The sequence below is a fragment of the Amphibalanus amphitrite genome, unplaced genomic scaffold (assembly GCF_019059575.1).
Source record: "Amphibalanus amphitrite isolate SeventyFive unplaced genomic scaffold, NRLGWU_Aamphi_draft 001028F_arrow, whole genome shotgun sequence".
In the NCBI taxonomy this organism is placed as follows: domain Eukaryota; kingdom Metazoa; phylum Arthropoda; class Thecostraca; order Balanomorpha; family Balanidae; genus Amphibalanus; species Amphibalanus amphitrite.
Genome location: NW_024882522.1, coordinates 79,834 through 95,851, shown reverse-complemented (window position 1 = coordinate 95,851; position 16,018 = coordinate 79,834). Strand labels below are relative to the sequence as shown.

At 46.2% G+C, this 16,018-nt stretch overlaps 1 protein-coding gene across 2 annotated transcripts in view; it reads left to right on the top strand.

Annotated features, from left to right (window-relative positions):
- Window positions 1-355: 355 nt before the first annotated feature.
- LOC122369358 (retinoblastoma-binding protein 5 homolog) overlaps window positions 356-16,018 on the top strand; it is a 23,887-nt gene continuing 8,224 nt past the window's right edge. The window contains exons 1-3 of one of the 2 annotated variants that reach the window (XM_043344044.1): window positions 356-647; window positions 7,978-8,457; window positions 13,964-14,176. In XM_043344044.1, coding sequence (XP_043199979.1) covers window positions 8,122-8,457; window positions 13,964-14,176 — 549 coding nt within the window. In that variant the 5' untranslated portion in view covers window positions 356-647; window positions 7,978-8,121. Of the gene's footprint in view, window positions 648-7,169; window positions 7,293-7,977; window positions 8,458-13,963; window positions 14,177-16,018 lie in introns of those variants that run through there. The other variant, XM_043344043.1, reaches the window with a different exon arrangement.

The window sequence follows — 16,018 nt, the reverse complement described above, 5'->3', positions numbered from 1 at the left end:
GATGGTGTGTCCAATCGGAAATGGCTAATCACAATAAGGAAATAAAATATTTCACTTATCTTCAATATTGCTAGCCTGGATTTGTGTTTACCTAAAATTTATCCAATGCTGCACTGATACTCATTGCCTGTCACGTTTCTCACGTTTCATTACCCAATGAAACTCACCACATCACAAAATGACTCCTTTCCTACATGTTTCCACACGCCTCCCCCTCGTATTCTCTCACTCTCTCGCTCACTCTGACCTTCAAACACCACAAGCAAACGTAAACAATGAGTAGGTAGTATGGAAACCACGTGCTAACTTCATTCATAAAATAACCTTCAAATGATACAAACAAAATACATGAGTTACCGTGGATTATCACGTGACCTTATCAAGTTTTTTTCTTGCCAAAGTTGAAACAATGCAAATCACAAATAACCTAAAAACAAATAAAACAAAATACAAATGAATCTTCTTGCCATGATGTTCTATCCTTGGTATGAAGTTATTAAAAACAAATGCAACGAACATTCATTACTATAAAGTCACGTGACTTTTTCCATATCAAATAATGAAAATAGTCAGCCTTGGGCTTCCCTCACATGGGTTAGTCCGCCTCGTTTCAACGCCAGCCAAGAGGCGCTTGTTGCGTCGAACTGGTGAGGTGCTGGACATTGATTGTGCTATTTTCTGTTAGATTAGACATACCATACTTGAATGAATCTAGTAGAATGTACTGATTCAAATGGATCTCTTGATACTAAAATATTTAATCCCTTCCAAAGATTAGCATCATCTGATCTGCACCTGACTCATGAAAAATTTGAAGAACTGAGATCTTCATGCAAATATTTCTCCCTTCCCCAAACACAAAATTTGAAAACTACTCCTGACCTCAACCAACTCAGTATCCTGCATGTTAACGCCAGATCTATTTCATCCAATGACAGATTTGATGAATTCCAGCTTTTCCTACAAAGAACACAATGTACATGGCATTTCATATGTGTCTCGGAAACATGGTTATCAAATGAATCAGTAAATAGTCATCAGCTTCCTGGTTTCACAGGATACTTCAACAACAGGGTCGGAAGGAGTGGAGGAGGAGTTGCAGTTTATGTCAATGATAAATATGTTAAATCCTCATGTGATATAAAATTAAGCACAATGTCATGCACCCAATCCCTTTTTATTGAATGTCAAATAACAAGCATAACTGGAGTGATTGTTGGCATTATATACAAACCTCCTGATTTGGTAAACAACTTGTTTCTAGATGAACTCACAGCCTCTCTTGAACAGATTGAGAAAAAGAATAAATCAACATTTATTGCTGGTGACTTCAATTTTGACTTACACAATATTGAACAGGACAGTGCATGTCTAGAATTCTTCAACATCATGACTTCTCACAGCTACTGGCCAACAATTTCAAAATCAACAAGAGTCTCGGAGGACAGATGGTCACTGATTGATAATATTTTTTGCAATAACCTTGAGCTCTTGTCCTATTCTGGCATCATATATGATGACTTTTCTGACCACTTCCCTATATTCACATGCTGTACTAAAAAAATCAACCCACCTGAAGACAATTGGATTACCACCTTCAATTATAACAAAGTCACTGAACTACAAGAATACCTATCCCAACAGCTCTCAACATTCCATACCATCCCTGATGCAAATACTGCAGCTGATACACTTATCAATGCATACTCTTCAGGCATAGCATTGTTTAGCATTAAGAGGAAGTGTACTAGGAAAACAACAGCCATAAAACCTTGGATATCTTCAGCAATTCTCACCTCAATAAATACCCGTAGCACTCTATATAGAGAAAAAACAAAGAATCCTACAAATAGAAACAAACTTGCCTATCAAAGACATAGAAACTGCCTCAATGGCTTGATAAGGGAAGCGAAGAAAAAGTACTTTCAGGAACAATTATTGCTTCATAAGACAAATTCAAAGAAAATGTGGGAAATACTCAACAGTTGTATAAATAAGAATCCTAGAAAATCTGAAGTATCTACTGCTTTCAGTGATGCGCATGGAAATCCCATTGAAGACACCAAGCAAGTAGCTCACTTATTTAACAATTTTTTCATATCAATTGGTGAGAAGCTTGAAAAAGAAATCCCAAATACCAGAACTGATCCCCTGGATAGTGTCACTTCCAGTGAAAACACATTTGATCATTTTCACCCAACAAATTCTGCAGAATTAGACTCCATGATAAGAAATATGAAAAATGTTGGTGCTGGTATTGACAACATCAATTCAAAAATATTCAAAAATACATATTCAGCAATACTCAGTCAATTGGTTCATTTAATAAACATATCGTTGAGTACTGGAACATTTCCTGAAAGTATGAAGATGGCTGTGGTGAAGCCATTATACAAATCTGGAAGTAAAAATATATTTAGCAACTATAGACCCATTAGTATCCTTCCCTATCTTTCCAAACTTCTAGAAAAGATTGTACACCAGAGAATCAATGCATACCTCATACAGAATGACATATTATGTAAGGATCAATTTGGCTTTCAAAAATCCTTATCAACATACATGCCTATAGTACTCCTGCAAGAACGAATAACAAAAAGCATGGAAAATGGGAAAATGTCCTCAGCGGTATTCATTGACCTTAAAAAAGCATTTGATACAGTGAACCACAACATACTCATCAGCAAATGTCGTAAATACGGATTTACTGGTCGTGCTCTTCACTTTATCAAGTCATATCTCACAAACAGACAACAATGTGTAGAATTTAAAAGTACTAGATCCTCTTTTCAAAGTATTAAGCTAGGAGTGCCCCAAGGCTCTATCCTAGGCCCCTTACTCTTCCTTATATACATAAATGACTTAAAAAATGTATGCAAAAAATCAGAATGCCTTCTATATGCTGATGACACAGCCTTACTTTTTGAAGGTGAAAATACACAGGAACTACAAGAAAATATGAATAAAGAACTTGAAGCTGTATCCATTTGGCTTCAAGCAAACAAACTCACACTCAACGTACAAAAAACCATTTACCAAGTATACAACCAAATGGGTAATATCATTAATTTGAACATTATGATACATGGTGAAAAAATTGAAATAGCAGAAAAAGTAAAATATCTAGGCATCACTATTGACCCTGCCTTGAAGTGGAAATACCACATCGATAACATAGCAATCATTATCAGTAGAAATATTGGAATCTTGAGTAGAGCGAAGTACTTTCTTCCTGAAAAATCATTACTCTTGCTCTACAACTCACTGATCAGCGTTACCGCTGGCGTCTCGCTGGTTTCCCTAGATTCTCACGAAAATTTCCCTATTTTAAAAACAATTTCCCTAGATGCGGTTATTTTCATGGAATTTGACGTACTTTCCTAATTTTAACCATTCGTGTTATAAACCCAGTTTACATAGCATATTTGACGAGGCTCTATCTCGTTAATTTGGCAATAATTTCGTTGCAGTGGTCTTCAAATATTTAGAGGGGATCATTTTGTAAATTGTTAAGCACCATTGGCATCTTTTGCAACATCACGGACGGAGATATAAGCTTGCAACAAACCCTATGTAAACGCGTCTATAGTCAGCAATGAACAAAACAGCAATGAACTACATTCTGTGACGTTAGCGTCAGAGATTCTAATGAAATTGCTTGCATAGGTATAGCAAATTACTGTATGTGGTATAATATAATTTCGTGGTATAGGTATCGCAAATTGTGGTGTGTTGCGGGACGCGGGAAACTACCGTATGGGTAGCGGTAGTGCTGGCGTAAGAGACGAGTCGATGCATTATTTGATCTTGCACCGTCAGATTGACCGTATGGAAGTGATACGCGCTAGACATTGTAAAAATCGCGCTAAAACAAAAACTTTGATGTAAAAAATTAGTCGCACCCGAAATGGTACAAAGCAGAAGGAGTTTGTTTTGAAATAATAGCAAGAATTATATATACATGCTTACATATGTACCTAATTCCCTATATATCTTTAAAACGAGAGCATCAAACCTGAATATTGTGAAAAATGTTCTCATATTTATTCGATATGACATGCGGAAGAATAATTCATGACAACAATGGAGCGTTGGAGACAACGCTCAACGAAGGTTGGAGACAACAAAGAGCGTTGGAGACCCGGTCCCGTAGCTCAGTTGGTAAAGCGTTGGAGAGCAGATCCCGTAGCTCAGTTGGTAGAGCATTGGACTCCACGTGGTGAGAGCACGCGTTCCCGGTTATAACAGTCCGGGTTCGAAGCGCGACGGGCGCTGGACATTTATGGGCCTCCTGACAGGTATGGTTGCGGTTGGTGGCAGGCCGTAGCCAGGCGAAGTCAGTGAGGGGGCCGTCTATGAGGGCGCGGCTATGTGCGAACGTTTAACTTTGGACTCTAAATTCTGCCATAGAACTGGAATTGCGCGATCGGAAGGTAGAGGGCAGGGTCACCGCAACAAGCTTCGCTTAGCGGTGGCTCTGTCCTTGTGAATCCTTCCTATCAAAAGGTTTGGACTAAATTTATTTTTAAAAAATGATTTCGATTGTTGAAAAAAAAACAATTTTTTTTGGGTTTGTGGTATTTCCCTAGATTTCGTGTGAAATCCATATATCCCTAGATCTTCGCTGATTTCCATAGAAAAGGGAAATTTCCCTAGCAGCGGTAACCCTGTCACTGATTCTTCCTTACTTAAACTATTGCTGCCTAATCTGGGGTTTCACATATCCAACTTATCTCCACAAAATCGAAGTATTACAAAAACGAGCAGTTCGAATTATAGTAAATGAACATCGTCTTGCACATACTATGCCCATATTTCGTAAGCTCAATGTTCTTAAAGTAAACGCACTAGCTAGACAACAACTTATCATGTTCATGTATCGAAAATTCGCTTCACATTTACCATCACAACTTAACCAATTGTTTGCTACAGTAGATCAGGATAATATAAGAACAAGAAATAGACAACATTTTCACGAACCCTTCTCGGCAAAACGTTATCGTGCACAAATAGCATCATGGATAGGACCGCGTGTCTGGAATAATGTCGTTGCATCCCAATTCTCTATAACAACCATTAATCAGATGTCTAAATCTCAGCTAAAAAGACACGTCAAAGCATACTTCATACAAAATATGTAAGCTTTCTCGAGAATTTCCTCTTGAATTCTCGCTATCCTTTCATTGCAACTTAATTTCAAATGTACTTGCCTCAAAACTGCACTAATTGCAAGTAAATCACGTTTCATCGAAATTATTTTCATCATCGTCACCATGAATAACTCTGGCGCTGGAGCAAGGAGCCTGACCAGCAACAAGCTTCGCTTCTGGAAAGGCTTTTCTGCCCTCAGCATTGACCGGCCGAATTTTTGACCAGAGCGAATCCCCACGTATGTTTGCATGACGTGTGAATGAGCGATTGTTTTTTCTACTCTAGATGAATGCATGCCCTTCTGAGTGAATGTTGCTTTCGGTATCGTAGTAGAGAACAGTCATCTGTCTGGTTTTAGCAGTGGCTACTTTCGCATTCTGTTCTTGTCTCCGCCTAAACCCGCTACCCCTTCTCTCATTTGCTTTTTTTAGTTTTATTTCCTTTCTTAGCAGGGAGTGCCGCGACTTATCAGTTTATTTTATCTGGTGTTAACGTAAGGTTCTGCTAGTCGCTGGGTTTGAGGGCGGGGGCACTCCTGGTCACCTGATCATGGGTGGCGGAGTAGTTCGAAAAAAAAAAAATTCGACATTCGACCTGGAAATCGGCGAAATTTTGCCTTCAATGACCTCTGGTGACCTGACCTTTGACCTGACCAAAAAATTGACTGAAGTGATTTCGTCATTATTTTTGACGCTCTTTCGAACGCCGTCTTCCGCGTATCACTACGTGGCCCAGGAGCCGAGTTACAAGGGGGGGGGTGTTCAAACACCCCCCCCCCAGCAGGGCGTGGAAATCCAGGACCCCCAGCCGGGCGCGGGTTAATGGCATTCTAAAAAAATAGGTTGCAGGAAAATGTGTGTTTTGGGCATTTAGATGTGCACGAATTTGAAAGGTCTCCGTAGCGGTGGTGAGGGTAGGTTCTAAGGCTGCGTGAGTGAAAATGGATTTCTCCAGCTGTCCGCTGTTTTTGAGCACGAAGATGTTTTTTCCAAGATGGCGGCGAGGTACATGTTGTATCAGAGCCGGGTGGGGTATGTTGTAACATGTATGTATGTATGTATGTATGGGTATGTTGCTTTTGATCGCGAAAGCTAAGCCCTGGCTCGCGTTTGTAGGTAGCTAGTCAATACTCGTTCCTTTTCGGCACAATGTGTTGGCTGCTTTGCTCTTAACGGGTCACTTTTGCGTCTAGTCTGTTGATGTTTCGTTCGTTTCGATGTTTCGTTCGCATTGACCAAGTTTGGTCTAATAAAAGTGAAGCCTTTGAGCAAATACATTGTATTAACCCCATTTAATGTTGTTGTTATGTTCAAAACCAGTAGCAAACACACTCCCTGAAACGTGAAATAGTGATACAAATTACCCCACCATGTGATACAACTCACCCAAGCCATGGGGCAAGTTGTATCAAAAACATTGCTCTCTTCGGCAGACCGTAGAAGAAAAACTAGTAGAGGTAACGGAAAAGTTACCTTGCACAAAAAAGCAGAAGAATCAAGGAAGGAGATAGTATGGAAATAATGAGTTTATCACGGATAGTTACGAGGTTATGGGTCTCGGAGTAAAAACTGATACAACCCACCCCACTCTCCCCTAAGGTTTATTTCATTCAAATCAAACAAGTACAACCAAAGTTATGGTCGTTCAAAAATATAAAGATGCAACATTTTGTAAACAATTTGAATATTTAGAGGACCTGTGGTCAGAATGTGCAAAAAACATCAATGTAATGTCCGGGGCCACACAGGAACTCGCTCACAAATTTATAATGAAATCGCTGATGGTAAGGTGCAAAACAGCCGATTTTTGTTCGATTTGACGTGGAATGCCCCAGCTATAGCGACACTTGCAGTGCAAATGGTAGCAGACAGCAGTAGTTTCCCCTACCAAAGTGGTGGTTTTCTACCACAGATGCTCGTCGATCTCGGAATTTCCAAATACGCCCGAAGGGCATATTAGTCACGTGACATTTGGAACTTCTCCCTCTCCATGGGCCTTCTACATGCTGAATGTCACGTGTGAATTTCACGAACCTTGATCAAATCGCCCCAGGCGCCCTGTTTCACCCAGTGTTTTTATATACCTTGGTTTCACCGTCGTCCGTCGTTTTTGCATCGATTGGATTTTTCTAGTGTTTCAAGGTAAGATTTTGCAGGAAACTTGGTGTAAATGTGAAGAGTAAGTGTTCTGTAAGATGGCATGACACTAATCAGATTGAATTAACTACAATGAAAACGCTTGGTTATGATGGCCTCCCCGACCCCAGTCCCCAGGCTGGATATGAGAGATTGGCAATACCAGAGTGCTGTTCACGGACACCTGCGGTAACTGCGGTAGCTGCGGTAGATCGCAGGCTGTAAGTCCCGCCCACTTGTGCGTACGTCATCATGCGTTTGTCTGAGGCGGCTGCGTCAATTTTCCGCCCAAGTTACACAAATGCGCAACTGCCGCGCCACTTTACATGACAAATGGTTCCTGCGGTCGCTGTGGTCGGATCGTTTCGACCGCAGGAGACGCAGAGAACCGCAACCGGCCGCAGCCGTTTGACGTCACACCACCCGCCCCATCCCCACTTTCTGTGACGTCATTACCCGGCTGACCGCCGAGCCGCAGCTACCGCAGGTGCCCGTAAACAGCACTCAGACTTCTGAGGTCAGACTCATGTTCTGCATGTCAGACTTGGTCTGTGTAGGGATTTTGGACGAAATCGACAGAACGCATTATTTTTGCAGCACAGGAAATGCAAAGCAGAAAACTTTATTAGCTAATGGTGTCATTGTGATTCTAAAGGCAATCAAGTTCGACCAAAGGCTTTGTTTTCCACAGGTTTCAGAGCCTGCGGAGCTGTTGTGACCTGAGTGGCGTTCATCCTCGATGACTGCAGGGGTGGCTGACAGGCCGTGCTGGGCTCTGCCGATCAGGGATTCAGGAGTGACACGACGTACTGGGGACTGACCCGCCAACGCCACAATGAACCTCGAACTGCTCGAGTCGTTTGGCCAAAACTACCCGGAAGAGTTTGACGGCACGCTCGACTGCATCTCGCGCGCTGTGACATGCACGTTCAACCGCAAGGGTACGCTGCTGGCCGTCGGCTGCAACGATGGCCGCGTGGTCATCTGGGACTTTCTGACGCGCGGCATCGCCAAGATAATCTCGGCGCACGTGCACCCGGTGTGCTCTGTGAGCTGGTCGCGCGACGGCCGGCGACTGGTGAGCGCCTGCACCGACAACACGGTCACAGTGTGGCACGTGCTCTCGGGCGAGTGTCAGCACCGATACCGCTTCCCGTCGCCCATACTGAAGGTAAGAGTCGTGCCGCTGCTGGGGATGGGCAGGGGACAGCCGCTGCGCTCTCGGTGCCTCTGTCTGTATGGGACGCTCCTAGCTGTGTACCCATTCCTGGCTGTGAACCCAGTCCTCGCTTTGCAGTGTGTACCCAGTCCTGGCTGTGTACCCAATCCTGGCTGTGTAGTGTGTACCCAGTCCTGGCTGTATTCCCAGTCCTCTTCACTACACTTCACTTCAGTATATTTTGGAAACCAAGAACAAGAAATGGGACGGTCATACTACCTACCTTACCGGTCATACTCAGTCTGTCTGCATCTCTTCTCCTTCCGGTGGCAGAGTGGTTTCGAAGCCCCTTCCTAACACCATTGGTGTCTTCCAAGGATCAGCCCACGGTCCTCTGTTATTCACCATTTTCGCCAACGACCTCAGTCTGCACGCGCCGGGCGCTCATGTGACCCAGTACGCTGACGATACCCAAATCCTTATCTCAGATACCAAACAAAACCTTCCTAACCTTATCCAACGCATGGAGTCTACTCTCACCTCCTTGGCATCGTGGTTCCATGCCCACGGACTTAAACTCAACACATCCAAAACGGAAATTCTCCTCCTTGGCACCCGACAGAATACCAGAGATCTCCCTCCTGTCAGCGTACGGGTCGGTGGCGGGACCGTTCAGGAGAGCCCACATGTTAAAAACCTGGGGGTCATTTTTGACCGCCACCTTACGTGGGATGCCCATGTCAATGACGTGGTGCGCAGATGTGTCGGCCTCCTGATCGGTCTCCGCCACCTGAGGCGCCTCCTCCCGCGGCGGGCGCTTCTTACAATCGTGCAGGGCCTGGTCGTCTCGCGCGTGAGATATTGTCTGTCTGTGTACGGGAACGGCTCCGCGGCTAACGACTTAAGACTGTTAAAGGTTGTGAATTTTGCCACCAGAGTAGTAGCCGGTCTCCGCAGATACGATTATGTGTCTCGCGCGCGGGGCGACCTGGGCCTGCACACACCGCGCCAGATGTGTGACGCGCAGACTGCGATTGTGGCACACAGGGTGCGTGCCCTGGGGGAGCCCGAGGAGCTCGCCTCACTGTTCGTTTCATTCGCTGATGCACGACAGTGTGATCGTTCTACCAGACAGGACGGGGACCTGCGTCCGCCAGCCACCAGAACAGCGGCCGGGCGGCGAGGTTTTGCCTACCGAGCTGCATCGCTTTTAAACTCTCTACCTAATGATGTGACACGGCTCGAGCCATCAGCTTTTAACCCGCGAGTTGCTGGGGGGGGGGGGCGTTAAACGCCCCCACTTTTTTCGCCGGGCCATAGCATAAAAACGGCGCGCCGCAGGCGCGCCAAATTTTGGGTACCTGTAGGGAATTGATTGAAGTTTATTGTGACAAAGTTTCAAAAAAATCGGTCGGAAAATTTTTGAGATATCAAGGTTTTAGTGACGTCATGATTTCTGAGTTTTCGACCAAAAACGGCATAAGTTCAAAAAATCATATAAAATCACACAATAGACATACAGACATGCCGTAAACGCCATTAGACTGCCAATACCATGAACAATCAAATGGCTATCTTCGATTATTGATTATCGTTCCGCATTTTCCAAAATCTTGAACTGAATCTTGGCAATTTCTCGTGACTACTTCACGACCATGATACATGAATTTCTTAAATTGAACTTTTTGAGCCAAACACGTACACATATGATAAAATGAATGTCACCATCGTGTTCTACGCCCTAAATTACCCATAAAACATGTGTCACAGGCTGCGAATATCAGTTTTGATTTTCGGGGATATGTGCCTTCCCGGTTGACCTGACCTTGACCCTGACCCAGGGGGGTACGCTCCGGCTGTTTAGCATTACGAAAAATGGTGACAGACGTTTGTGGAGGATTGTCGACGAACTCTTGTTCCGCGAGCAGTACTTACACGCTAGCGGAAAATTCACCAATCAGCGCTCGGCAGTACTCGACGCTGATTGGTCCGACGCTCGTGACGAAATTGCGGGGGACCGCAGTTATTCTCTATGGACCCGAATAGGCTTTTGGATTTCGGAGGAGTTTCTTTAAAATTATATGCTGTTTGGAGCTGTTTTCGAGTTGAAATATATTTCTTATGACTGTTAGCTATATAATGACACCATAAAATCATGATTTTAATAAATATTACCGATGTAATATCGGCCGAAAAGACATGCTGTCATGGCACGGACTGCCCTGCGGCTGATGTGGGTCCCCTAGTGCCAGCGTATGGTAATAATGGGTTGACGAAGGGTTATTGGAGAAACTTAGAGCCCCTTTAGCATTCAGTATAGGGTCATCAGAGGCCGGGAATGTCCATCAGGGGTCTGAGTAGGCCTGTCATAGGGGCATACATGACACATCATGGCCCATGGGTCAATGTAGATCCATTAGGGGCCGTTGAAGGGCCATCATTGTTCAGCGTGGGCTCGCAATTACCTCTGATGGGCATATACCGTGCCCCGATGGACTAACGCTGGCCCCTGATGAACCATCACCAGCCCCTGATAGGTCTACAAAGCCCTCTGCTGGGTCCAAATTGGTCACTGATATGCCCAAATGGGCCACTGAGAAACCCGTACAACATCCCCTGACTGCACCTGCTGGACCAATGCCGTCCCCTCATGGGCCCACCACAGCTCTTGAATGACCTTTTCAAGTCCCCTGAAGTGCCTTTATTGGCCTAAATGGCCCCTGATTGACTGATGTGGTCCCTATTGGTCCTATATGGCCCCCATGAGCCCTCAACGTCGGCCTAGACAGCCTTACATTATATGCCACTGGGCCCTGTTGGGTCAGCACCGGCCCCCGATAGGCTTGCACACTGGACCCACCGGGCCTATACCGACCCATGAAGGGTCTATGTCGAACCCTCACGGACCTCCGATGACCACACGCCGACATGTGTGGCCCCATCAGCAGTGGTCCGTCTATCCCATGTACTTACGGTCTTTTTGGCCGATGTGACACCGGTAGTATATAGAATGTCATGATTAAATGTCGTTATTACACAGTCAAAAGTCACAGAAAGAATATCCAAGCTCAAAAATGGCCTCAAACCCAACAAAAACTGGTATAAATCCCCTTCAAAAGCCGTAAGTCTATTAAACGCCATAGGGGAATAGCTACAGTCCCCCGCAATTTCGTCACGAGCATCGGGCCAATCAGCGTCGAGTATTGCCGAACGCCGATTGGTCGATTTCCGCTAGCCTGTAAATGCTGCTTGCGGATATAGTTTTGAACAAGTGAGGGTCGCGGCTACTAATTATCGCTTGTCACCACTTTTTCGTCGGGAACGTTCTACCTGGTTTATATAGCCTTGCCCTGACCTATGCTTGACTGACCCCTACATGGAGCTGACACTCTTGTAGGCCTGATATGATGGATTGTGTACCGTTTTGACAGAGTTTATGACGAGAGGCGCCCATTGCGAAGTCCTGAAGTCCATGCTACTGAAAGCCCGATTTTGGGTGTTTGACCTGACCTTGACCCGACCTGTGACCTCAAAATTCAACTTTAAAGTACTCATCTGAAGCGTCTCGTGGCGTTCTTTCGTTTGCCGCCTCGTGCGTTTCGCTGCGCCTATCGGTTCTCGAGTTATCGGCTGGGGGCGTTTAACGCCCCCCCCCCCCCAGCAAACGGTGGGTGGCGAAATACCCCAGCAACTGCCGGGTTAAGCAGGCTGCAAAACGTATATTTTATTCGGAGTGAGTGTGCGTGGGTTTGGTGTTACTGGTGTGTGTGTGTGTGTGTGTGTGTGTGTGTGTGTGTGTGTGTGTGTGTGTGTGTGTGTGTGTGTGTGTGTGTGGGTGTGAGTGTGTTGCTGAGCCAGACGATTGTTATGTTCTACCTTGTACCATTTTGACTCTCCCAACCGTTTTATTGATTGACAATGGACACGTAATAGCCACTCTGTTGTGGAGTGTCTGCTGAAGTGAATATGTGAATATACAAGAAACATCGGAGAACATAATCACGGATCGGCGCAAAAGCAAAATGCTTAAATCAAAGCGCCTTTCCTACAAAACATAAACACAAATAAACGCACAGAAAATGAAATATTAACACGGAAATTAAGTGTTAAATAAAACCACCTGGCAACAGGTCACGACGGCCCTGCCAGCTGTGTACCCACTCCTCGCTGTGTACCCACTCCCAGTCCTGGCTGTGTAGTAATGTAGTATATATCCAGTCCTTGTTTTGTACCCAGTCCTGACTGTGTAGTTTGTACCCAGTCCTGGCTGTGTAGTTTGTACCCAGTCCTGGCTGTGTACCCAGTCCTGGTTGTGTACTGTAGGTACCCAGTCCTGGCTGTATTCCCAGTCCTGGCTGTATTCCCAGTCCTCGCTGTGTACCCAGTCCCAGTCCTGGCTGTGTAGCTTGTACCCAGTCCTGGCTGTGTAGTGTGCACCCAGTCTTGGCTGTGTACCCAGTCCTGGCTGTGTATCCAGTCCTTGCTGTGTTGTGTGTACCCAGTCCTGGCTGTGTACCCAGTCCTGGCTGTATTCTCAGTCCTGGCTGTATTCCCAGTCCTCGCTGTGTACCCACTCCCAGTCCTGGCTGTGTAGCTTGTACCCAGTCCTGGCTGTGTAGTGTGCACCCAGTCTTGGCTGTGTACCCAGTCCTGGCTGTGTATCCAGTCCTTGCTGTGTTGTGTGTACCCAGTCCTGGCTGTGTACCCAGTCCTGGCTGTATTCCCAGTCCTCGCTGTGTACCCACTCCCAGTCCTGGCTGTGTAGCTTGTACCCAGTCCTGGCTGTGTAGTGTGCACCCAGTCTTGGCTGTGTACCCAGTCCTGGCTGTGTATCCAGTCCTTGCTGTGTTGTGTGTACCCAGTCCTGGCTGTGTACCCAGTCCTGGCTGTATTCCCAGTCCTGGCTGTATTCCCAGTCCTCGCTGTGTACCCACTCCCAGTCCTGGCTGTGTAGCTTGTACCCAGTCCTGGCTGTGTACCCAGTCCTGGCTGTGTACCCAGTCCTGTTTGTGTACCCAGTCCTGGCTGTGTAGTGTGTACCCAGTCCTGGCTGTGTATCCAGTCCTGGCTGTGTAGTGTGTACCCAGTCCTGGCTGTGTATCCAGTCCTGGCTGTGTAGTGTGCACCCAGTCTTGGCTGTGTACCCAGTCCTGGCTGTGTACCCAGTCCTGGCTGTGTACCCAGTTCTGGCTGTGTAGTGTGTACCCAGTCTTGGCTGTGTACCCAGTCCTGGCTGTGTACCCAGTCCTTGCTGTGTACCCAGTCCTCGCTGTGTAGTGTGTACCCAGTCCTGGCTGTGTACCCAGTCCTGGCTGTGTACCCAGTCCTGGCTGTGTACCCAGTCCTCGCTGTGTAGTGTGTACCCAGTCCTGGCTGTGTAATGCGTACCCAGTCCTGGCTGTGTAATGCGTACCCAGTCTTGGCTGTGTACCCAGTCTTGGCTGTGTACCCAGTCCTGGCTGTGTAGTGTGTAGTGTGTACCCAGCGGCGCCCCGGTGCCTGTGTCTGCGCGGCGCAGGTGCAGTTTTGTCCGCGCGGCCGGGGCTCGATCCTGGTGTGCCCGCTGAAGCACGCGCCGGTGGTGGTGACGCTGGACGAGGGACACCGGGTGCTGCCCGTCGACGACGACGGAGACCTCAACATCATCGCCACGTTCGACCGGCGCGGCCGCTACATCTACACTGGCAACGCCCGGGGACGCGTGCTCGTCCTGCAGGCCTCCGACTTCAAGGTCAGGCCGCCATGCTAACCAAAGGTGGATGAACCATTTGAGGCACTGATTGCCGCGTGTTTACCAGTTCTTAACCGGGCCGGGGGGGGGGGGGGCATATAGGGGAGACCCGGGAGATATGGGTCGGTTTTGTGAAAAGGCGATTTTCTTCCAGTGGGCAGTGGCTAGACCCGGTTTTTCACTCTGTGCACGTGAAATTGCCTTTCGCCTGCAAAGTGTGCCTGATATTAGGCATCTGGGATCAACTATTTTGTCTCGAGATAACTTTCAATAAATAATGTGCTTTTTCGATCCATCAAAATACACCTGGAGGTATGGGCCATGGCCCGGGAGGTATGGGCCGGTGCCATGTTTCATATTCTTTTCTCGACAATCATGAGAACAATACTCGTAGCTGGTATCCACGTTGATCTCTCTTAGAGCCCAGGAACCGCATAAGCGGCAACGGCTTAACTACTTCATGGAGGTGACTTGGGCACATATGTATTTTGGTAAACTCAATCATGCACCATAAAATAAAATAAATAATATTTTTCTGTTCGAATGAAATTTGAAGTTAAATTTTCAACTTTGCGCGACAAAAATAAAACTTATTGAAGATGACAATGAAAGCATCTTTTTATTGATTTAGGATCAACGGGGGTGGGTGGCCCGAACCTCCCGGTTAGGACGCCAGAATTTGCATAGCATCTCAGCTCATAATCTTGCAAGGAAGCTTCAAATTGTCTATACAGTCTTAATTTGCATGCTTTACACTTTATGTTAGCATTGTTAGCATCATAAAAGGAGCCTGGTTCAAATTTATCACGAATTTTCTGTATGTACAGTATTTTACTCGAAGAGGGCAAAAACGCTTTATCACCGCTCATTGCCAAAGAAGACTGAGGAATATTTTGAATATCACGTGGGCTGTATAACGGAATGGCTGCTGCCAGTTTACGCGGTCAAATGTGTAAAAATACGCAACACTTCTTCAAAACTGCGATAGCCCATACCCCCAGGGGGCCCATACCTCCCGGGTCTCTCCTACATCCCTCCACGAGGACTTTGGCAGATAACCGTTTTGGGGACGCCTTTTGACTGATAATCGCTGCACATATTGTTAATTCTCAGAATCGGGTCGCTCAAGGCCAGTTCACCTTTTTGGTCCGTGAAGTCTAAAATCTCGCGTTGGGTTTTTCGAATAAATAAAAGAAGTTCCTTTTGGCTCTTTATTGCTTTAGCCAAATTTAGTGAGGTTAGTCAGAAACCAGCGTGGCCGTCTGCGACAAGGCCTGAGTCTCGTTGGACTGCTCTGTGGAGACTCTGTCTAGGTTCTCCCGGCTGCGGCCGCTCTCCGGCTCGGCCGGCACACAGTCGTACGTCACACGTGTACATACGTCATATCATAGTGGCCAATGAGGAAAGGATTACCATATTAGGAATTAAATTAAAGCTGGGCGGTCAGGAAAGGAGGCTTATTGATAGGACAGGGAAGTTACTTCGTTACAACAGGTCATACATATGTATATTAACCCTCGCCCTATAGGGGGGGGGGGGTCGAACGAACCCCCCCCCTTGGTTTTTCGCGAATAACTCGCGTAAAAAGCGGCCGATCGCGACGAAACTTTCAGTACCCTCGCGTTAATCAATTTTACACCTACCCTGAAAATTTCATGACCCTGACCCCAATGACCTTTGACCTGTGACCTACTTTTCGAGACCATGTTTGGCCGGAATCGCGATTGGGCGTATGTCGGCTCGCATTAGCCGCCCGTTTGCAGTCTTTTCGTGGTTTTAAGCGTTCAAACATGGGATATGATGTTGCTCCCATGCATTAGGGTGGGTGTCAAGGTCACCGGA